Genomic DNA, 25,158 nt, shown 5'->3' on the forward strand with positions numbered 1-25,158 from the left:
AACCCATGCATACCCAATAAATAGGAGCATATTGAGTAGGACACAGGAACTAAGAGACATTGGAACGTATGCCACTCAGATCCTTGAAGGTTGCAGAAAAGATAGAGAATATGAAAAAGCGTGTGAAATGCTTTCTTTTCTTTGGCGAGTTATAGATTACAAAAGCAGGGATGTAAAGCAGCAACTGTCTAAAACAGTGGTTAGTCCATATATGGAATTGTGTATAGTTCTGGTCACCAAAATTATGCATAAACAATTTTTTGAGGGTTTTTTTTGTGCTGCAGATAAAGGGAAACCGGTAGATGTATTGTACTTATATTTCCAGAACGAACTTGATAATTGCCACATTAAAGGTTATTTGGGAAAATAAGTGCTCATAGTATAGGGGGTAACATATTAGCACGGATAGAAGTTTGGATAGTTAACAGGAAACAGAGTAAGCATAGTTATTTTCTGGTTGGCAAGATGTAGCAAGTGATATACCACAGAGATGAGTGCCAAGGCCTCAACTTCTTACAACTCATATAAATGAATGGACTGAATGTTGCTCATTTGCTGATGTCACAAAAATAGCTCAGAAAATAAGTTATAAAGAGGGCATAAGGAAACTACAACGGAATATAGATAGATTATTTGATTGGTCAAAGATCTAGCAAACTTGGTATAAATGCAGGAAAATGCAAAATTCTTTTGGCAGAACAAATAAAATACATTATCGAGTGAGAGATTCAGAAAGACAATGGGCGTCTTCATGCATGAAAAGTTTTTAAGACAGAGATGAGGATAAATGTTGTCTTAGAGGGTCGTGAGACTTTGGAACTCTCTTCCTCAAAAGGCATTGGAAAGCCTGGAATTTGAATATTCATAAGCAGGTGTTATATAAATTCTTAATAAGCAAGTGAGTGCAAGGTTATCAGGGTTAGGCAAGAATGTGAAGTCATCAAATCAACCGTGACCTCATTGAATGGGAGAGCACACTGAAGAGGCAACGTCATGCTCCTTATTAGTAGGTTTGTATAAAAATAGTGACAATTGGAAAATAAATCCTCATCAGTATATTGTTCTGCTAGCTGTTAGTCACCATGCAGCATATGTAATTTTATAGCATTCAAAATTACATCGCTGCTGCTGGGGAACATGATAGTACTTCAATATGAGGGATGCAGACATCACTGGCAAAGCCAACATTTACTGTCTATTCCAAACTGCCATTGAAAAGGCAATGGTGATCTATCCATTGAACTGATGCAGTTTGAATCATGTGGATATTCCCACTGTGCTGTTAAAAGTTCAAGGGTTTTGACATTACACCAGCAAAAAAGCATTGATTTAGTTCCAAGTCAAGATGGTGCACAACTTCTTAGGGATGGTGTTCCTATTAATCTGCTGCCCCTTGTTCTCAAGCACAGTGTAAATCACAGGTTTAATTATGTTGTAGAAGGTGAGCTGGTGTACTGCATCTTCTTGATGGTACATCCGCACGGTGGCACAGTGGTTAGCACTGCTGCCTCACAGCGCCAGAGACCCGGGTTCAATTCCTGCCTCAGGTGACTCTGTGTGGAGTTTGCACGTTCTCCCAGTGTCTGCGTGGGTTTCCTCCCACAGTCCAAAAAAAAATGTGCAGATTAGGTGAATTGACCAAGTTAAATTGCCCGTAGTGTTAGGTGAAGGGGTAAGTGTAGGGGAATAGGTCTGGGTGGGTTTGTTGGGCCAAAGGGCATGCTTCCACACTGTAAGTAATCTAATCTAATCTAATCCTAATCCTGCCATACTGTGCATTAAAAGGTATGCATTTTTAATGTGGAGGATGAAGTGCCAATCAAGCAGGATATTTTGGCTTGGATAGAATCCATTTTCTTGCCTGCCCTCAATTAGGCAAATAGACAGTATTCCATCACATGCCTGACTTATGCATTGTAGACGTAGATAGACTCTTGAAAGTCAGGAGCTGAATTACTTGCTACAGAATACTCAGTCTTAACTTGGTGTTGTAGACATAGTACTTATATGGCTAGTCCAGTTCAGTTTGTGGACAATGGGAACCCCCCCCCCCCGCCCCCTCCCAGGATGCCGATGGTGGGGGATTAAGTGATGGTGAAGCCATTGAACTTCAAGGATAGCTGATTAGACTTTCTCTGTTGGAAATGGTCAGTGCTTGAAATTGTGCACACAAAATGTTACTTGCTAACTATCAGTACAAGTTTTACTGTTGTTAACATTTAGTCCTGAGGAATTGGAATTGATTTGCACACAAAGCTCATTTGTGTTTATTTTGATCTCCTATCTTTCCAACATCAATAATAACACCATTACTTGCATCCATTTAGTATTAACAGAGAAAGTCTTCTCAAAGTACTTCACAGGGAAGGTATCAGATGAAGACCTACGGTGAGTCAAAGAAGATGCTGCAAGAAGGGGTGATCAAGATGATTATCAAATAATTCAATTTTAAGGATAGTTGTATATGAGGTAATTAAGATGGAATGCTTCAGGGAGAGTGTTTTAGAGTATTCCACCTAAACGGCTGAAGGCTACATCACCAGTGAGAAGGCCAAGATCAGAGTTGGTGTCTTAAGTCTGTGAGGGGGTGCATGTAGAGTGTGGGAGTGTGTGTGTCTATAAGGGTGTGTGGGTGTCTGTGTGCATGTCTGTGTGTATAGGAATGCCTGTGTGTGTGTGTATAGTGCAATGGTGGTTACCTGTAATGTGACATGAACCCAAGGTCCCGGTTGAGACCCTCCCTATGTGTACCAATCTTAGCTATCAGCCTCTGCTCGGCCACTTTTTGCTGCTGCCTGTCCCGAAGACTGCCTTGGAGGATGGTCACCCAAAGGTCCGAGGTCAAATGTCCTGGACCACTTTTCCATAGGGAGGGTCTCAACCGGGACCTTGGGTTCATGTCACATTACAGGTAACCACCATTGCACTATACACACACACACAGGCATTCCTATACACATTACATTGTACTTTGCTCAAAAACTGCATGAATTCATGTAAAACTCCATTATCTCACTTTTTAGATTAGAATCAATCTAAACATGGCATAGACAGAGAACATAGGGGGCTAACACCTTCAACATATTGTCTAGCTATCACCATTGTTAACAGCTAACTTGAGAATGCAACTTTTTAAAAAAGGGTTTTGTGATTTACACATGAAAGAAGTGAAACTATCATGGTATTCAAACAGATAAAGGACTTAACAGACAATTTTTCAGTGTATAATTTCAGTTACATCACACTGTAGATTTTTGCTATAAATTCTGTGTGTTAGGATTGAGCCCTCCACTATCACCTGATGAAGGAGCGATGCTCCGAAAGCTAGAGTGCTTCCAATTATACCTGTTGGACTATAACCTGGTGTTGTGTGATTTTTAACCTGATTCACTGATGTATAACACAAATGGCAAGAATCCCTAACATAACCCTATGAAACTGCATGGGAAACAGTCTTCCAGTCACAAAAACAGCATGCTGACCTTTGCTTTCTGCCACTTGAGTCAATTTTGGCTTGCTACTCACATATTGATCAAATGTGTTCTCATCTTTCACAACTGTCTGCCATATGGAACTTTGTCAAGACTTTGCCAAAATCTATGTAGACCATACAAACCATTCTCATCAAGCCCATAAAGACAGGAAATGCATAGAATGGGAACAGCAATTGGACTGATGAAGCATGAAAGCATCTTGGCAACTTTTAACATATCATGAATAAGCAGTGACTCTTGTTATCAATTCTGAACTAAGCCAGACTCAGATAGGACACCTTCCAAAATGCACAAAGCAAAGATTTATCAAAGTTTTGACAGATTAAAGATCTTACTCCTCTCCCCAAACTCACTAGAATGAAACCCTTGCTCTGTGTATTTTACAGGCCAGTTGGCAAGGACAATTCAGAGTATCACGGGATATGAGATCTTTTATTCAATAGTTTAAATTGACTGTTTTGCATGGTGGATAAAGAATTGAGCTGAAAAAAGCACAGCAAGTCAGGCAGCATCAGAGGAGGAGAGTCAACATTTCAGACTGGAACCTATCATCAGGACTGAGGGGGGAGGAAGGGACTGCGAAATAAATAGAGGGTGGGATGGGGCTGGGGGGAAAGGTGGGTGGGATAGTGATAGATGGATGAAGGTAGGATATAGTTGTGACTGGTCAGTGGGACGGATGCAGCAGATAGCTGGGAAGGAAGATGGACAGGGAGGTCAGGTTAAGGGGATGGGGTGGAGATGGAGGGTTGGACTTGGGACGAGGTGGGGAGGGTGGGGTGGAGAGATTTGGATGCTGGTGAATTCCACGTTAAGGCCGTTTAGTTGGAAGCTCCCGAGGCAGAAGATGAGGTGGCATTTTTCTAAGCTTGTGTGTAGCTTTGTTTTGATGATGGAGGAGGCTCAGGATGGACATGTTTTTGGGAGAATGGGAGGGGGGAGTTGAAATGGGTGATGATTGGAAGATGGGGTTGATTGGAGCATACTGACTAAAAACGTCAGCTGAACCGCGCCATACATTTGTGTTTGGCCTCTTCAATGTAAAGGACACCATATCTAGAGCAACGGATGAAATAAATCAGGTTGGAGAAAATGCAGGTGAATCTTTGCCAAACTTGGAATGATTCTTTGGAGCCTTTGACGGAGCTGAGGGGGATGTTTTGCAACTTGTGCGGCTACACGGGAAACTTCCGGGTGTGGAGGGGGGTTTGGTGGGTAGTGTGGACCTAACAAAGAAGTCGTGGAGGGAACGGTCCCTGCGAAAAGTGGATAGGGGTGGGGAGGGAAATTAACTTTGGTGGTGGGGTCTGACAGCAGGTGGCAAAAATGGCGGAGGATAATGTTATAGACTTGGACCCTAGTGGGGTAGAATGTGAGGACTAGGGGGACTCTACCCTTGTTGTGGTTGGAGGGTGGTTGTGTTAGGGCAGCGGTGCGGGAAACGGAGGAGATGCTAATCCCCCTTAAAGCAAAGAGTTCACAGTTAGTCTTGAAACTTTCCCTAACTGCCCCCTGAACTGGGTGAACCCTATTCTGACATTGACACAATTCAGAATAGTAAACTCTACCAATAACCCTACCATCTGCCACACAGAATCTCCCGTTATGTTCAAGTTCCAAGATTTTGGCCCCACAACTAAGGGAAAATGTTTCTCTCTATCTACACCCCTCAGACCTTTAAATATCTCATTCAGATTTTCCCCTCAGCCTTCTCTACTCTAAGGAAAACAACCTCAGCCTATCTCGTCTTTCTTCATAGCTGAATTGCTCCAATCCAGGCAACACATTGGTGCATCTCTTCTGCATCCTCTCGAGTGCAGTCACATCGTTCCTACAGTGTGGTGATCAGAACTGCACACAGTACTCCAGCTGTGGCCTAACTAATGTTATATACAATTCTATCTTAACTCCTTGCTATTGTATTCAGTTCCCTGACTAATAAAGGTAAGTATGTCATATGCCTTCTTAACCACCTCATAACTATCTTGCTGTCCTCAAGGATCATGGACATGCAAATCAAGGTCCCTATGATCCTCTGTACTTCCTAGAGTCCTAATATCCAACAAGGCAAGTGTGTACCTGTTGATCCTCCAAAAATGCAAACCCTCATATTTTTTGGGATTAAATTCCATTTACCACTCGTCAGCCCATAAAGCCTACCAATATCAAAGACAACTCAGGCTTTTCTCCTTGCTATTTAAGTCATGTTGACTTAAATAGCAAGGTGAGGTACAAGACATTGGTGAGGCATCTTCTGGAGCACTGAGTCCACTGATCATCCTGTTATAGAAAGGATGTTTTTAAACTAGAGAGAGTTCAGAAGAGATCTACCAGGATGTTGCTGGGTATGGAAGATTTGAGTTATAAAAGAAGGCTGGAGTTTTTTCACTGGAGCATAGGAGGTTGAGAGGGGACCTTACAGAAGTTTGTAAAATCATGAGGAATATAGATAGGGTTAATGATAGGGTTTTTTTCCCCCCGGGATGAGGGAATTCAAGACTAGAGAGCATATTTTTAAGGTGAGAGGAGAGAAATTAAAAAAAGACATGAGGGGCAATTTATTTTACACAGAGGGTGGTTCACTTGTGGAATAACTTTCTGAGGAAGTGGTGAACGTGGGTCCAGTTACAACGTTTAAAAGGCTTTTCGATAAATACATGAATAGGAAATGTTTGGAGGAATACAGGGCAGGAGCAGGCAGGTGGGACAAGTTTAGTTGGGATTATGATCGGCATGGACTGGTTGGACTAAAGGGTCAGTTTCTGTGCTGAATGACTCTATGATTCTATAACCAGGATATTGCAGGGTCAACATGGCCAAGTTTGGCTGTTTCTGATGCTAAGTGATGGCTCTGTTTTAACCAGGTAAGGACAGATTTTTCTCCATGTAGGACTAACATTACACTCAATGATTAGACCGTTTATCTAATTTTTTTTTTAAAAATTCAAATTCCACCATCTACCATGGTTGGATTCATATATGAACCCACAAAGCATTACCTGGGTCTCTGGATTACTAGTCAAGCAGCTATGCAACTACACAATCACCTCCCCATTACTGCACAATAATACTCAATTTCATTTTGGTTTTCAGCATCTGAACTAAGAGCTCCATGTCATTTTATATAGTTTTGTGCAAATCTCTTATGAAGAAACTGATAGAAATAATAGGGGGATAACAGAATACATTAAATTATTATATTATGATAAAACACAGGTGGAGCAGAGCTGCTGTTGGGCTACGGATTAAACTTACTCTGATGGAGAAAGGCTGAAATTCTTTGCAGGAGAGAATTGTGTTTTAAAGAATTTTTGTGACTCAAAGTAATCACTCTTGTCTCAGTGAGTTACTGAGAAATTTGATGGATCGGTTTTCATTGTATTGACCATCTCACGTGCAGTTTTCCTTTTAATTTGTGTTTACCTCATGTTCATTCTGGATGTTAAGAGTACAAGGCGTACTTACAACTTTGATAAGCAAATATAAAGTTTATTTTTATTGCTTAAATCTATGGAATCTTGTAACTTTATTCTCTAAGTAATTATCTGAGATTTCAAACTTTGTCTCCAAACGAAATGTTTACTGGTCCTTAACCAGACTGTAATGTAAATTTGAATGTCCCATCCAGGATCATAACAGTATCAAAAAAAGTGTTTCCATACTCTAAAACCCACAACATGACTTCCATACCAACCACAAGTGTAATCTGAGTCCAATAATTGAGAGTGCATATCAAGTTAAAGAACAGATATTTCCACTTCCTCACACTCCCATCTTGTTAGCATTGTGAAAATGAGCTAGCTCAGTATAAGGTAAAAACAATGTCTGCAGATGCTGGAAACCAGATTCTGGATCAGTGGTGCTGGAAGAGCACAGCAATTCAGTTTCGGGCAAAAGCCCTTCATTTATTCCTGATGAAGGGCTTTTGCCCGAAACGTCGATTTCGAAGCTCCTCGGATGCTGCCTGAATTGCTGTGTTCTTCCAGCACCACTGATCCTAGCTCAGTATAAGTGTCAGTCTCCTAGGATGCAACAGACCTAAATCCCATTCTTTCAGACAGCAGCCATAGAATGATTACATCACAAAGGGAGGCCACTGAGTTCATCAAGCTTTTTTCTTTAAAAAGAATTTAGCTAGTCCCACTCCCCTGCTGTGTTCCTAGAGTACTGCAATTATCTCTCTCCAGATGATTAACCCGTTCCCTTTTGAAAGCTCAATTTTTCTACATACACTATTATTTTAGGCAGTGCATTGCAGATCATTACTAGCCACATAATGAGGGGCTTGCTATGTTGCCTTTGGATTTTTTTTAAGCAAATTACTTTAAATTGGTGTCCTTTGGTTCTCCATCCCTAATGTAATAGGGCTGCCTCTTTCTATCTACTCTAAATATCTCAATCAAATCTCCTCTTAATCTTCTCTTTTGAGAATAGTCCCAGTTTCTACAAACTATCTTTGTAACTGAAGTTCCCCATCCCCTGAACCATTGTTGCAAATCCTTTCTGCATCCTGTCTAAAATCTTCACACCTTTCCTCATGTAGTGTCTGGAATTAGACACATTTCATCAGAAGTTGAATTAGTGTTCAATAAAGGTTCATCATAATTTCCTTGGCTTTATCGTGTCTGTCTCTATTTCTAAAGCCCAGTATCCCATATGCTTTTCTAATCACCTTTCAACAAGCCCTGCTTCCTTCAGTGGTTTATGCTCGTGTCCCACATTTCTCTGTTCTTGTGCACGCTTCAGAATTGTACTCTATTTTTCATATTGCTTTTCCTTGCTCTCCCATCCAAAGCAAGGAAGGAGGTAGGAAGGAAACAAGTGAAGCTATATTCAAACTTTAGTTAATTGAAGGATAGCAAATAGTGACAAATAAAGCTGTATACCCACCATGTTGACGTGATATGTCTTCCATTTTAAAATCCTCCATTGATGAAGTTGCCTTTGAGTGCATTTGGAATGGCGAGAACAAGCCAGTGTCTCGAACAGGTGGCGATGGCACACAATCTGCAAAGAAGTATAAATGGAAAGAGGAAAAGCAATACTTAAGTTTAATCTTAGAAGAACTATAATCAGCAGAGAGCAGCTCATTCTCAGGATGGCAGGGTGTTACTAGGGATTTGCTGCAAGGATCAATGGTTGGCTCCAGTGCTATCACAATCTATACAAATGATTTGGATGTGGGAACCAACTGTAGTATTTCCAAATGTGGTGATGACACCAAATCAGTTTCCAACTTGAATGTAATTGTTTAACTTTTCCTGATCCTTAATGCTCAGAAAGTATTGAGGCCAACTGCAGATTAACCACTGTTGTGAAGGAAATTTGCAGATTAGCAGGGACTGCTACATTTGCAGCTCCATAAGTGTAACCCTTTCACACTTGGTGCAAGACTTTTAAGATATTCAGATATAACACGCTGATATATCATGACAAAATATGCAACTGTGACCTTGCCAGGACACTGTACAATTTTTCTAACACCTCTCTCCATCTTTAACAAAATAAGACCCAATTGAATGAGAAGAATTGAAAAGCTACAATTTTTTCAAGATTTTCCAAGGGAGCCAAACACATTAAGAGTATAAAGTTGACAACTGTGTTTCTCTCAGTGAATCTCAAGTTTGTTGGCAGTAACTGAGTTAAGCACAAAGTGCTTCAATACTTTGTATTTGAATTAGTAATTCAGGAAAATTGTAAATAAAAGCAAAAAATGGAGCACATTCCATAACGAATCTAAATGGTTTCAGTAATTAGAAGATTTAAATTCTGTCCCATTACATCCCCACTCCTGCCTTTCACTGCACTATTAACTAGGCCACCAAACCATTTCTCATTACATTGACTTTAATTTCACTCTATATATCAACCGCATCTCTAGTCGTCTTACCCTGGAACATCTGTTTACTGTTGCCATGTTCGCTAGATGATGAATGATTGATATTAAGATTGGCTGGTCGATGTTCATCCATCTGTTCTTTCAGCTGTTTCCGTAGGCAGCCGTTAGTATGGATACTGTGCTCCAGCTGAATCCGAAGGCCTCTGATTTGGGTTAGGAAGTCACGGATGTCACTGTGGGGCTGAGCACTTCCAGAGTAAACTGTAAGGGAGAAAACACAACTTTTATAATTGTGATCTTTATGTCTCTGTTTGGAATTTATAATGCCAAATTGCCTGAGATTTTGTGATTGATGAAGGATAGTGATACCTTATTTTCCAAATAGTGGAGAACATATTGACACATCAATGTGTTTATAATCTGGAACACAATGCCTGAAAGGGTGGTGGAAATAAATTTAATTTCCAATGGGAAATAGAGAAAGACAAGAGGGGGAAACATTTGCAGAGCTATGGGCCAGGGACTGGGACTAGCTAAACTTCTCTAGCAGAGCTGGCATGGGCTTGACAGTCTAAGTGGGTTTCTTATGCATTCTAATCATTTTATAATAAATACAAAAATCTAGAATTAGATTTCACTAGCTTTTCAGAATAGTTTATAATTCAAATAGAACTGAAAGAATCTAAATATGAATAGACTCTTCCTACCTTGGAAAGGTTTCTTCTTTCCATACAGCCTCTCATACACTTGAATCTCAGACTGGAGAGAATGCAGTAGCTGGTGACTTTCACTTAGTTGCTGTTGTAGCATAGTGATCTCCTGCAAAAGCCTGGGCAGATTGACAAAACAGATAAGGCAAAAGAGGAAGAATAGAGTTAACGTGGGTCTATAAGATTTCATCCATGCCTACTCTGAAGCAAAAAATGTAAATTTTGTTCTGAAACAAGGATATGGTTTTGCCTACAATACACACAGAGGAAATTTTTACCTCCTTATTGCTCACACATCTAAGACAATCTGTTTCAGTGAGATCTTCAAATCCCCACTGACAATTTGAGCTAATCCCTGTTTTGGGAATGGAATTCATTGAACTATCATATCCCATCAGCTGGTTTAATTATGACATTGACGTGCTACCATTCTGCTTCAATATAAGTATGGTATGTGAGGACCAATGTACGGAACATAAATGAAGAATGTCACTTGGCTTTGCTTTGTTATCACAGCCAGCACACAGAGGCATTGTATAAGTGTAGAACTCTTGGGTAGAGCTCTCTATACTCTCCAGCAATCAGCTTCAATTCAGTATAAAATACTAATTCCATTCTACACACTGCCTATTGTTACCTTCACTGCCAACATATTTGTAAACTATAGATGCCAATTCTGTAATGTGGACTCACATCCACTAAGAATTGGATGCAAGTTATTCAAACACATTTTACTTAATACTTTAAATTTTGTGACTTTTTGTGCCCATTATCTGTACGGAATGCAAATGCATAACCCATGCATGAAAATACACAGTCAACTTTTAATTCCTTGAAACAGCTCACTTAAAATCAGAAATGCACAGGACATATTGTGTTTCTTAAAATATTCATTCAAGGGATGTAGATGGCTAGGCCAGCATTTATTGTTTATCCCAAATTGCCCAGAGGCAACTCAGAGTCACTGTGGGTCTGGAGTCAGTCACAGTAGGTGAGGCCAGGTAAGGACAGCAGCTTCCAACCCCATAAGACATCTGTGAACCAGATGGGTTTTTCTGACAATCGACAATGCCAATGAACAGTTTTTGAGGAACTTCAAAGCTGGATGGAATCCAGCTGAGTAATGCAAGCTCTTGGAACAAGTAGAATGAACATCACTGGCATATACATAAATTAGAAAAATAGAACATTGATTTCAATACCTTTTGTTTTTGTTTTGGCTGCATTGCTGTTGCTCTCTGAGCTGTAGTGCTTCCTCCTGTGTGTCCCTGACTTGGGCCTGCAATCTGTTGTTCTCTTCTCTCCACTGATCCAGCTCTGTCTCCAACAGCTTATATCTAGCCCTGATTGCTAACAGACTCTCCCTCAGTTGCTCCATTTCTTTGGCCTGTTCTGTGGATTTAAAATAAAAACAATTAATTTCACAACCAATGTTAAACATTAATTGCGTATTATTTATGAAGATTGCATATAAAAGTTGCAAATTTTACTTTTAAACAAAAACAAAAATAACTTGCTTTGATTAATATGGAAAAACATTTCTTGCCTTTTCACCAAGGTATAAGTAAAATCTACTCCAAGCTAAGGAGGAGGAATGGGGAATTTGCCTCAAAACCTGATCAAGTGGTAAGTTTTAAGGAGAATCTTAAATGAACAGAGTGAAATGGAGAGATGAAAAGTTATATAGTACATAATGACATCCTATTACAATGACCTCTATCACCTAGAAGGACAAGGGCAGCAGATGCATGTAACTAAAACCACCTACAAGTTTCTCCACCCTCCAAACTATATACCATTGATGTTTTTATTATTTATTTCACCAGATGCAAGCGTTTTAATTTATGCCAATATTTATACCCATCCCTAACTGCACTGGAAGTAGTGGCAGTGAGCTACATTCTGTATCTGCTACAATCCACATAATGTAGATACATCCACAGTGTTGTTAAGAACAGAATTTCAGGATCTTGAACAGTGATGGTGAAGATACAGTGACAGAGTGGTGTTTTGCTTGGTGGGAAACTTGGAGGTGGTGTTCCCGTGCATCTGCTGCCCTTGTCCTTTTGCATAGTAGAGGTCATGGTTTTGAAGGTAGGTGCTGTTTAAGGAACTTTGCTTTATCACTACAGTGTATCTCAGACTATACACACTGCTGCAACTGTGATCAGTGATAAAGGGAATGAATATTGTGGGTGATGGATAGGGTGCCAATAAATTGGGCTACTTTGTCTTGGATGGTATTGAGTTTCTTAAGTACTGTTGGAGCTTTACTCATTCAGACAAGTAGAGTGTATTCCATTACACTTGTGGCTGATAGATGATGAATAGGCTTTGAGGATGACATTTCAGTGACTCAAAATGCACTTGCTGTTCTTTCACTGTCACTGATCAAAATCCTGGAACTCCCTTCCTAACAACATTGTAGGTGTAACCTACACTTTTGTTTGCTTGCGAGTTACACTTCCTATTGAGAATTTACACTAGGTACAGCAACACCAGCCAGCATTCAAAGGCACTTTAAGCAATGGATTAAGAAGTTCCTCAGCTAGTCTGTTGCTTACTACACAAAGGCTGTATTTGTGGCACCAGCTCCTTATATGGGTTACACAACTCAAAAGATAAACATAGTTAGGATGTTCAAAGAGCTAATTTGTTTAGCATTTATCACTGACATTACTGCTTCTGAAGGTACAGACATTTTGGGAAGTTTTCTGTACTTCTGGCAAGAGTAACATCAGTGGCAGTGCTGAAAAGTAGATTAGGTGAAGGTGGGAGCTACCACCAGCAGCATGCCATTGTGATGGGGCCATTAAATTCAGCAGGACTTGTGGATGACAAGAAAGATACTAAAGTAAAGTTTGACATCCTGACAGAGCAGGTTAATAAGAAAAAAAACCTATCACTCATTATGTAGTTCGCCCTACTTTTTTGGGATATTATATAGGCTTCATCCAGTAATTACTAATTTCTTCCTTCCTTTGACACCAAATCTATATCCTCGAATGACTAGTTAAATGTGGAATTCAACCATTTCTCTTTTTGATTGCAAACCTAAATCCATGTAGATGTAACTGAGCAATGGAAGCAAAGAGATGGAGAAACTTTCTTTCCAATCTTCTATAACTCAGCACTATGCCAACAACATTCGTGCTATTCATTTTCAAATGCTAGAGGTGAAACATCACTAACTAGAAACAAGATTGTTATTTAACATTTGAGGAAGACAAGCCTACAGCTGCACCATGCTAAGTATTGGTCTAAACAAGCAGTTATCTTAAAATAGCTCCTTGGAAGAACTGTTGGCCTCATAGGCCTCTGGAGGAATGACTGATACAGTTGAAAGATGTTTTTACATAAAGTGAAGGGTGAGAATATGGGTGGAGGATTCCTCCATATGATACCCCACAGTTCTTCAAGCTGTAACCATCAGTGTTCCTGCTTTCTACATGAGAAATATCGAACAGCTCTTAAGAATTGTCCATTTTATTCATCAACTAATGAACAACCAAAATAATCTGTTGGAACAAGTGCTTTGAAAAGTGCAATATTTGAGACTGCAATTCGTGCACTGCTAATTACTGAGAAAAACAGGGAATTTTAGTTTTTGTTCTGTATCTAACCCATGGGCACTTGAGAAAGCCGGCTCTGCAGAGTCAGAATCTCTTCTCTCATTTTTCGGTTTTCTTCTGACAGTTGAGTCATTGTTTCCAGTCCCTGGATGTAGGTGTTGCTTGGAGCACCAGCTACAAGAAAATGAGGAGGACCAAGTCAGAAACAAATGCTGGGAGTGAAAAATCTGCATCAAGGGTTCCAGTTAATCAGCATTTGACAAAGTGTCAAATGATTAGTCATCTGATAAACTTGTAGACACATGTACTATTTTGTATCTACAAATAACAAAGATACAAAATACTTTGTGTAGATTTGTTCCACTAGTCTGAGAGATAGTTAGCAAGGGATGGGTGAACTTTCTTGGTCAGATAGCAGAATCCAGGGCCACATTTTACCAGGTTCTTGCTGCTGGCCTGCCGCCCTAATAAGGACGAGCTCACCCCCAAAAGGCTGCCGCCCCATCTGGGAGGATCTACAGTTCAACTGCACCAACATTTACATGGCCATTCTGATGCTGCATCTGGAGAAAGAGGACACATCATTGAAGGTGTATCCTCAGGGTAATATAACGGAGGGGAGAGCCAATCATACAGGCAGGAAATGGTTTCCAAAGAAAGATAGCGCTAATGCCACAGGAGCAGCCACTACAGCTGGAACCATCAAGAAATGCCAAATTGAAGACCCGAGAACTCACTGGGAGACGGCCAGGGTTTACCTATTCAATATAAAGAGACAGGTTTAGTGCCCTGATCTGCTGAACCTCACATCTCAGTCACGTTGCTGCAGAGGTGTAAGAGGTAAAGATTAGGAATTAGCCTTCAGAATGAAAGCTGCAATGAGAATCATCCCACTACCTACTAGGTTAGTTCTGATGTTGCTGTGGGAGCATGAAGTATATAGTCTCATTTTTGACAGGTTTTTCCTCAAACATCTTTTGGTAAGTTACTTTGTCATCAAAATCACAACTATTTGAAGTAGAATGTAAAATGTATGAATTCTGAGATCATCCTACCATTTTCCATGGCTGCAGCAGCCAGACGCATTTCGAGTTGCTCCCTAAGTCGGTTGTTTGCATGGATAGACTCCTCTAGGCGTTGTCGCATTGTACGAATCTCCCGAAGATGTTCTTCCAGCAACTCTGCACCTACACTCAAAAGAAATAAAAAGTTATAACAAAAGCACAACTCACTTTTTAAAAAATATATTACCATCAACAAGGAGATGATCAAACTTTTAATTTTATTTCTACTTTCATTTTTTTCTTTTGTTTGGCATGTCTTCTGCAAACCGTAATATATGCTAGGGAACAATGCAATTTGCCTCCTACTCAATGGTAATTTTTCACTAAAGATTGCACATAAACTTTATGTGAGAGAGTGGGGAATGCATCACAAAAAAGCACCCTTTTGATTTTCCCATCCCTACCTCTTCCCCTGACCTGGACATAATTACAACATTACTGCCTTCAAAGCTAGTTCATTGACCTGAGTAGGTATGGATTCACCCAGTGGGTGAACAGTGCTATAGCACAGTCTAAGTTAATCAGTAGACATGGAGGCAAGCATCACTTCTGCTCAGGGGCAGGTTAGTTTTCCTTGCCTCTCAGCCCATTTCATAGGGATATACAAAGAACACAGCTAATTTTCTGGCTGGGAGCAAGCAGAAAATCAGCACTACTGCTGTTACCTCAAGGAGTTGAAAGCTGTGAAGCCATATTTAATCGGGTACCCAGAGGCATTCACTGACTTTGTTCTTGGAGAGGATGCTGACATTAATCTATTCAGGTCCTCCACTGGTTACCCTGCTGCCTTCTCACCCACCTTTGGTCAGCGTCAGTGACCTCTGCACATATCAATCCAGCCCAATCCCTCAGTCATCCTTGGTGTCCCTTCCACCTTAAACTACAAACTATAATCATTGCATGATATAAACCACAAAACAGCAACTAGTTACTCCACAGTCCAGCAATAAGTATAGAGATTAGATTAGATTAGATTACAGTGTGGAAACAGGCCCTTCGGCCCAACAAGTCCACACCGACCCGCAAAGCGAAACCCACCCATACCCCTACATTTACCCCTTACCTAACACTACGGGCAATTTAGTATGGCCAATTCACCTGACCCTGCACATCTTTGGATGGTGGGAGGAAACCGGAGCACCCGGAGGAAACCCACGCAGACACGGGGAGAACGTGCAAACTCCACACAGTCAGTCGCCTGAGGCGGGAATTGAACCCGGGTCTCTGGCGCTGTGAGGCAGCAGTGCTAACCACTGTGCCACCGTGCCGCCCACCTTGTTTGCTGCACATCTCATGTGTAGTAGGAAAGAGCAAATATGCGGAATTTGTCCATGTAATGACCCAGGAAAAAGAATCAATTGCGTGGGCCACCAGCGACCCCCACTGTCCCACACATGAGAGATACAGACAGAATCAGAGAGATACAGACAGAATCAGAGAGAAGTTTCTCCTCCAAACACAGCATCTGGCTCTCTTGTGCTCTTCCATTCACAGGGTGTTTCTCATCCTCATTTGCTCCTGACAGACTAATAGCTCTCTGATTGTGGAAAGGAATTCTAGCTCCAAGTTGTAAACAATTACAGTCTTCAATTGGGGTCAGGAGAAGCACTCCGCTTCCACTCAAAGCCAAGTGTTTTTTCTTCAAAATCAATTTATTGGCTGCATTTTTCAGCAATCCCTTTAAAAGGCCTCAAATTAATTTATATGGAGTATAATAAGATCTATTTCACTCCCTAATGTTTTAATTGGTCACAGTAATTTTAAGAATTTGATAGCTAAAGCTTTAATAATTACAATACCCAATTGCATTTCATGATTTTCTAATGCAAAAAAGACCTTAAAGACACTTCACAGAGTTGCACTGAAATCTGATATTTCTAATTGCAAAAATACTCTTTAGTCAAAAAATATCATCTCTAAGTTATATACAAAGGTTCTAAATCAGTTCAGCTCAATCTTTGCAGAGAAAAACCCAGTAAAACATAGAACTTTGACATTTCTCAGAGCTTCCCTGCAGTTGCAAAAACAAAGGCATTTTCTACTCATGCAAGAAACTATTAACTTTAATTTTGAGGCAATGAGGGGTCTAAGAACTGAACGGACCCTCGTTTTACTTTAGTGAAATACCTTAGAAGGTGATCTTTCCCCAGTGTGCCTTGGAGGCAGCTGCCCCGACTATTAGTGTGTCCCTCAGCACTCTGCACTAAAATCAGATACTATTGGTGATCAAAGCAAAAACACGATTGTAGACGAACAAACAGAGGTATGAAGGAAGGATGGCTTTCGAAAATATTAGACAGTAGAGAATTCTAAAAAAGCCTTAATGCATTCCAGGGAATGACTGTCACATGCCTCCTACTCAACTGTAATTTTTCACAAAAGAGGACATGTAAACTGTAAGAGTGCGGGAGCATTGGAGGCTGAGGGGTGACCTTATAGAGGTGTCTAAAATCATGAGAGGCATGGATAGGGTAAATAGACAAGGTCTTTTCCCTGGAGTGGGGGAGTTCAGAACTAGAGGGCAGAGGTTTAGGGTAAGAGGAAAAAAATTTAAAAGGGACCTAAGGGGCAACTTTTTTACACAGAGGGTAGTGCATGTATGGGATGAGCTGCCAGAGGAAGTGGTAGAGGCTGGTACAATTGTAGCATTTAAAAGGCATTGGGGTGTTACATGACTTGGAAGGGTGGAGACGGATATGGGCCAAGTGCTGGCAAATGGGACTAGATTAGGTTAGGATATCTGGTCGGCATGGACGAGTTAGATTAGATTAGATTAGATTCCCTACAGTGTGGAAACAGGCCCTTCGGCCCAACAAGTCCACACCAACCCTCTGAAGAGCAACCCACCCATTCCCCTACATTTACCTATGACTAATCCACCTAACACAATGGACAATTTAGTATGGCCAATGCACCTGACCTGCACATCTTTGGACTGTGCGAGGAAACCGGAGCACCCAGAGGAAACCCACGCAGACACGGGGAGAACGTGCAAGCTCCACGCAGACAGTTGCCCGAGCCGGGAATCGAACCCGAGTCCCTGGCGCTGTGAGGCAGCAGTACTAACCACTGAGCCACCATGCCGCCCCAAGTTGGACCGAAGGGTCTGTTTCTGTCTGTACATCTCCATGACTATGACTGTAAGTGCCCTTCTGATTCTTCTTATCCTGAGCTAAATTTTCTGGCCGAGGCATAATACAGCAACCTGATTGGGTATGGTTTCAATTAAATGGGTGAATATTACCATAAGGCAGTGCCTTAATGCCTGAAAACACAGCTGTTAAAAATGGGCAAAGGTAAAGAAAATATACAGAACACTATAGTTAAAGAAATGTAGAACATGGGAATGATTTTAGTACTAGAGGAGTTTATAGAGATAGGGAAGCTGAGATCATAACTGCATTTACACTGGATAACATTTCCTCATTTCTAGCCTTACAAAAATAGTCTCTAAAAAGTTGTATAACATCAGTACGAAGCATTAACCAAGTATTTATCATAATGGCAATGCAACTAGATTAGCAATCCAGAGCCCCAGACTCTAATCTTCTGGGAATATGGGTTTGAATGTCATCATGGCATATGGTAAAATTTGAATTCAATAAAAAAAAATCATATAATGTGACCACTTGCAATTGTCATAGTAACCAATCTGGCTCAGTAATATCTTATAGAAAAGAAAATCTGCTGTCCTTAAACTGTCTGACCTACAATGACATCAAACCCACTGCAATGTGGTTGACTCATATTTGCCCTGTGAAATGACCTAGCAAGTCATTCAGTTCAATGGAAATTCCAGATGGGCAATAAATGCTGCTCTAATGAATTAAAAAGCAAAAATTTCTTTACCTGCCATGTTAGTGCCCGATTGGTATCCTGATGATCCAGAGGACAAATCCCCAACTGTACCAATTCTCACTGGTCGAATAGTTGTTTCCCAGAGAGCACTGTTGTCCAAATAACTATTACTGGTTCGCAAGATCTCCTGCAAGTTGTTGGTATTGCTTTGCTGTTGGTGAAGTGCATTGTGGGACTGAGAGATACAGCCAACCTGTCCTAAATGTGGAGACATACAGGTGCCTGTCCCAGAAAAGGTCATATCTGCAAGAGTTATTTTCAGTGGAGGTTCAGAAAGTTGAGAGGAAGAAAAAAAATAACAGAAGCAGCAAATGTACATCTTATTGACTTTCAAAGAGTTACAGAAGTCTACAAAATGCAAAAATAACTCAAACCATCATGCCTGGCCAACAATAAATGCCCATTTGTAACATTAGTAGTTTTCAATTATTGTACTTATACAATGTGCAACTGTTGAAGGACCGCCTTGTCATCAGCACTAAATGTATCACATCAAAGATTTTTCATGAAGAACAAATTCCTTGATTTCTTTCAGGAAATGTTGGATCTGGTAGCAGATTGTTTCATTCCACAATGTTACCATATCCACATCTGCTCCTCTTTACTCAACTTCATAGGCCACAATGAGGTCCTTTCAACAAGACATATTTTCAAAAATCATGCAATAGAATTTGGCATTTTACCCACCTTATTGGTTTATACAGAACTGCAGCTTATACATGAAATATTCGAGGATCAACAATCTCATTAATGTTAGTTTGTGTCAAAGGTTAAAAGGTTTGTCATTTGTACAAGCAAATGTTGTTGGTTAGCAATTTTAGTGTTAATAGCAATAGGTATTCATCATGCTAAACAATGAATGTCTCTTGGGCCCAAACAAGGCATTCAAAGCTGCAGTGAAAGGTTATTGTGGGTATTGTGTGAATCTATCACAAAAATACTCTGTATTTTGATCAGCGGCTCATCACTGGAGATGTAAAACATCGTTTTGTGCATCTACTCAATTGCTTAATTTTCCGGTGCAAGGTATTTGCATAGCACAACGTTAAAATAATAGGTTATAATTATTCCCTTGACACCAAGCCTGCCATATTTTACATTTATTAATCCTGTTTTGTTTGAATGCCAACCCTTGAATTTCTTAGGAAATTCCAACACAATTCATGTCCACAACAAGGTTTGAGATAGAAGAGTAAATTCAATGTCTTCAATGCTGAGCCATACTCCAACGAAATACCGATTGGAAATATAGTAGTGTAATTTTAATCCTTCAGTCTTGATGAAGGGCTTTTGCCTGAGCTGCTGTGCTTTCCCAGCACCACTCTAATCTAGACTCTAATTTTAATCCAGCCTGCTTGTCATCTGGCATCGGAGGTATGCTAGAGGCACAGGCTTGTTGAATTTTCCCTGTTTCTTTTTGCCAATTTTCTCCTTCTCCTAGGTACAATTGTCCTACAGTGTTAACAATTGTGGGTATGTTCCATGGTTCCAGTTGCCATGCACATTTCACCCAATTAGCGCAATATGAAGAGCAGGCAGACTGTTCAACTGTTGAGGGTATTCCAGTTAATTTAATCTTATTGTTCCATGACATTTACATAAACATATACGAACAAGAATTACTGCTCTGTGTTCAGGAATGGGAAGCCCATCTTTTTTTTTTCCTTCTACAATGTTGAGGCCAAATTTAGAGTCACTATAACCATTTCAGCTATGATAGAGTCATAGAGATGTACAACATGGAAACAGACCTTTCGGTCTAACTCGTCCATACTGACCAGATAACCTGAATTAATCTAGTGCCATTTGCCAGCACTTGGCCCAGGTCCCTCGAAACCCTTCCTATTCATGTACCCATCCAGATGCCTTTTAAATGTTGTAATTGTACCAGCCTCTACCACTTCCTTTGGCAGCTCATTCCATACACGCACCACCCTCTGCGTAAAATAGTCACCCCTTAGGTCCCTTTTAAATTGTTCCCCTTTCACCCTAAACCTATGCCCTCTAGTTCTGGACTCCCCCACCCTAGCCCCTCATGATTTTATAAACCTCTATAAGGTCACTCCTCAGCCTCCAACGCTCCAGGGAAAACAGTTCCAACCTATTCAGCCTCCAAATTTGTTTAACACAGATCAGTGATTGAACCTCTGAGTTGAAAGATAGTTTAGAAGAAAAATATAACATGTCAGGTTTTAAAGAAGAAAAATTAAATGAAAAGTTAAAATACAGAAATTATTTTAGTGTCCCAATTATACCCCCACTCCATATCATGCTGTTTTGCACATGCTCTCAGTTACACAGGTCTGTTACCCAAGCAGAATATCAGGCAAAATTCTCACTTTCTCCCAGCTGTCTTTGCAGCATTTGAAGTTCCTGCTGGACCTCGGCCAGGGAAAATGTTGAGGCTGTGGGGTAAGCTGGGCCAAAGGGCAAGCTTCTGAACTGACAAGGGAAGTCAGCACAATATGAAGCCTGACAGGTATTAGTGCTTGGTGTCACACTGCTGCAATAGTGGCCTATAGATTAACAGGAGAATTGGAAATAGAAATAATATGAAAAATATTTTAAGAACTGAAACTTGAACATAAAACACAGTAAATGCAGAGACGTTTCAAATCCTATTTCCTGTTGTGTAGGATTAGGAATTGCTAATTTGTGGTTTGACTCTTTTTGTTCACCAAGTCCTGCTGAATTTACATTACATTGGCAGGTGACAATCTGAGAAAAATAGTCTGATAGTTCAACTCTCTGAAGTGGTAAGGGTGCAGAGATTAAAACATTAATGAATTGGAAACTACTTGTTTTACAAGGAAATATTTCTTACTCTCCTCCAAATTTCTCCCTTCTTTTCCCAAAAAGCTCAAGTTATTGCTTGGATATATTCGAATCACCAGCTGCTCTCTCATCCGTGGGCGGCACGGTGGCACAGTGGCTAGCACTGCTGCCTCACAGCGCCAGAGACCCGGGTTCAGTTACCGCCTCAGGCGACTGACTGTGTGGAGTTTGCACGTTCTCCCAGTGTCTGCGTGGGTTTCCTCCGGGTGCTCCGGTTTCCTTCCACAGTCCAAAGATGTGCAGGTCAGGTGAATTGGCCATGATAAATTGCCCTCAGTGTTAGGTAAGGGATAAATGTAGGGGTATGGGTGGTTTTCGGGTCGGTGTGGACTTGTTGGGCCGAAGGGCCTGTTTCCACACTGTAATGTAATGTAATCTAATCTAATCCAAAAGACATGCTTCATGTGAGAATCCAAACTGAGGGTGAGGCAATGAAGGGGCCAATCCAACCTGCATCCAATCTCTACACACAAACACTTTGTGCAGCATGAGTTACTGGATAATGATCAAGAATGGAAGTCGAGGCTTATTTTTCTTCCCCCTAGCCCAGGAACATTTGTAACAAACGTACCATCAAAATGATTTCATAGAGAGCAGGGCCAAACCATTATCCCTTCAAACACTTTAAATTGGTTTGCATTGTACAGATTTACTGCTCCAACTGAGGTTTATCAATCCGTGGTTTATCGCGGGTCCAAAGCGAGGGGTCTATTTAGTGTGTTATGGCAGCTAATGAACATTCATCTTTCTGCCAAGTTGCTCTTAAGAATGTGCTTGTTGTTGGGATTTGGAAAATGTTGCATTTATTAAGCCCTTTTGGTTGACACAAGACAGTACTGATGGACATACCACAGTGACTATGTTTTATAATCAATGATATCCCATGCTGTTTTATTGAACGGGATTTGGAGACAGGCTTATCTCCTTAAAGAAGATCGATGAACACAATGAGCTTCAATGGCAAAGATGGTCTGGGCACAGATTTGATGAATTTCATTTCCGGTGTTGCAGATTTGGAACCTGAACTCTAAATATCTGAGTTTCCAGTATAGTATAACCAACTTATACAGCCTGTGCAACTATTAACGGATGCATAATGACAACCAGCTGCTCTGCCAGTTTTACCTGCATGGGAAAATCTTTTTGGCAGTTTTTGCAGAAGGTGCTCCTATTTATCTACTATAATTATTCACTCGTTACATTATTTTGCTGAGGTTATCAGACCTTTCACCAGTAGGAAAGTGTGAATATCTAATTTGGAGTTCTTTTGATGTTTTGCAAGAAAATATGACTGAGAAGTATGGGAAACAGCTCCAAACACATCCATTCATATTCATATCATCATTTTCATGCTAAAAGTCTTGTAGTAATTGTATATTACCAATAGATTTCCCCTGAAGACAAGTGGCACCAAGTGGTGCTAGTGCTACACTGGACCAACTCAGCATACACAATGTTGAACATTATACTGAGAAAGCAGCTTCTAGAACACTGCAGCAAAAAAGAAAAGAAAAACTGGGTTTCCCTCCCACTTCATGTATTGAAGCCACTATACTCAGCTTAGTGCTCCAGTTTAAGCTCAATTCATTGACCAGCCTCTGACCATACCTTTTTCTGATTTAACGGTGTCCGTGCAGGGTTGCTGTAAGGGTGTGATGGTGGCACTGCCTTTTGGCTGATTTTCATGTGATGAAGCAGATGCGAGAGATGAATGTTGGGATGGATTTTCACAATTACTTTGATCATCTGAGAAGAGTAAATGTTAATGTCGTGAGATGTCCCAGATAATACAAGCACACAAATGTACACACAAATATTCTGACCGGGAAATTTTAGTTTTTTTTGGGGTTTTTTTTGAGCAATTTCAAGCCAAATTTGCAACCTAGCTATGTAAAGGGAACGAGTACTAAATAAAGTACTTGATAAAGTCATTTAAATGAGGCGTGTTAGAAAAAAAATCAGGCATACAATACAAGAAAATGAATAGCAGTTTGGATAGAAAAATGAATGTCACGACAGACAGGTTAAACAGCTGTTGCTATTGGTATATATCTACATATTTAAAACTTTGGTCTAATAAACAGATAATTAAATTTTGATGCAAAAGTGGGAAGTTTAGCAAACATTAACAAGATTAAAAGGATTTCAGGAAAATACAAGTAGTTCAGCAGAATATTTACATAGGTATCAAGTGTGACATAATGGAGATAACATATTTTGAAAAAATAAACTGTGGGACTATTAATACAGGCAATGAAAGAATTCAGCATCGTTATTGAACTGGGACCTTAGGGCATCAACCTGAAAGTGCAAGGATAGATAGATAACTAAACCATAAAAAGGCAAACTAAATCTGGAGATTTATAAATAGGCATATTGATTACAACTTTAAATAAGTAGTGATGAATTTGTGCATAATATTTGTTATGCTATGTTTAAATGTATAGTCTGCTGTTTTGACTTGCCCACTAAAGAAAGCTTACACAACAAGTGTAGGATGATATAAGGAATGAGAAACTAGGAAGAAGTACTTGAGAAACTGAGACATTTCCATTGAGTATAGAGAAGGCTAAAGAGGTTTAATGGAGATGTTTAAAATAATGAGACATTTTCATACAGCTTCATTTTGCTACAGTACTTTGGGAGCAGAAGCACAGAGGATACATTATTTGGATAAGTCAAACAATTTTTATTACTGCTTTATAATGTTTTATTACTGTTTTATGTTTCAGATAATATTTATATCTGCAATATTTTCTGTGACACTTCTGTTTAGGTGCCAACATCGTTCTATCATCCAGAAAGTTTTTATTTCTGAATTTTGGAACTTCAGCCAAGCAGTCCAGGCTATGGATTATAATGTAATACTTTTCAGAACTGTGCATCGTGTAGGCTGTCAAATTTTAATCAAATGTTCATATAAAGGAGGAGGTTAAAAATTGCTAGTATAGTTATTTTCAATTGCTCAGAAGAAATGAACTGTGAAATAAAGTCCATTTAAGATGGATGAAGTGATGAGCTCAGTGTCTGATGCTGGGAGATCATTGTTATGTCATTAAGTAATGCTCTGACACAAGATCATTTCTGTAATCACCTGAGGCTGGAATGAGCAGTACATATGAGCTACATTATAGCCAGCAGCAATATCATGAGAGAGAGATTGAATGGAGAACAAGTGTTCAAAGACCTTGATTTCTTACATTTAGCTCACCAGTGAGTAGAAGCTGCTTGTCACAGACAGCCATCCAACAGAATAGCTATTACAGTAACTACGGTTAAATGACAATCAGCAAACCCATAACAGTGTCTAATCACTGCAAAATACAAAACACTTCACATAATCCACTACTTTGTGGAGTGCAGTGCATCTTGTTATTAAAGACAATGTGGCAGCTATTCAGTGTCAGCAACACTCCAAAAACACCAGTGCTGATGTTTTCTCAATGAAGAATATTGTCCCGGACATAGAAACCGTTCTGCCCCTCCTCAAGAGCACGATGGGATCTTTAACATCCAAGCTGAACTAATGGAATAGGCAAACTGGAACCTGGTTTGATTTATTTTCTGAAAGTTAGCATGTCAGATAAAGCAGTAGAAGCCAGCTCATCAAGCCCAATTACAACCTGTGATTTAGAGGTGAGAGCTGAGCCTAGTTGGCATTTTACTTGACAAGTAGAGATATCTAGTATAAATGTTTGTACTAGATATATGATATTGATGCAGGTGTGAGTAATACTTTGGTGTTTTCTTTGCGAAGTGCTTGGATTGATATTGCATAAATATTTA

The 25,158-nt window shown here is 40.1% G+C and overlaps 1 protein-coding gene across 1 annotated transcript in view; it reads right to left on the bottom strand.

Moving 5' to 3' along the window:
• LOC122554446 (phosphodiesterase 4D interacting protein) overlaps positions 1-25,158 on the bottom strand; it is a 161,417-nt gene that overhangs the window by 15,567 nt on the left and 120,692 nt on the right. Inside the window, exons 27-35 of the mRNA XM_043699507.1 lie at positions 22,981-23,118; positions 20,877-21,053; positions 18,529-18,780; positions 14,671-14,802; positions 13,667-13,789; positions 11,246-11,435; positions 10,041-10,162; positions 9,385-9,594; positions 8,385-8,501 (exon numbers count right to left, since the gene is read on the bottom strand). Coding sequence (XP_043555442.1) covers positions 8,385-8,501; positions 9,385-9,594; positions 10,041-10,162; positions 11,246-11,435; positions 13,667-13,789; positions 14,671-14,802; positions 18,529-18,780; positions 20,877-21,053; positions 22,981-23,118 — 1,461 coding nt within the window. The remainder of the gene's footprint in view (positions 1-8,384; positions 8,502-9,384; positions 9,595-10,040; positions 10,163-11,245; positions 11,436-13,666; positions 13,790-14,670; positions 14,803-18,528; positions 18,781-20,876; positions 21,054-22,980; positions 23,119-25,158) is intronic.

The sequence above is a fragment of the Chiloscyllium plagiosum genome, chromosome 11 (assembly GCF_004010195.1).
Source record: "Chiloscyllium plagiosum isolate BGI_BamShark_2017 chromosome 11, ASM401019v2, whole genome shotgun sequence".
NCBI classification, from domain to species: domain Eukaryota; kingdom Metazoa; phylum Chordata; class Chondrichthyes; order Orectolobiformes; family Hemiscylliidae; genus Chiloscyllium; species Chiloscyllium plagiosum.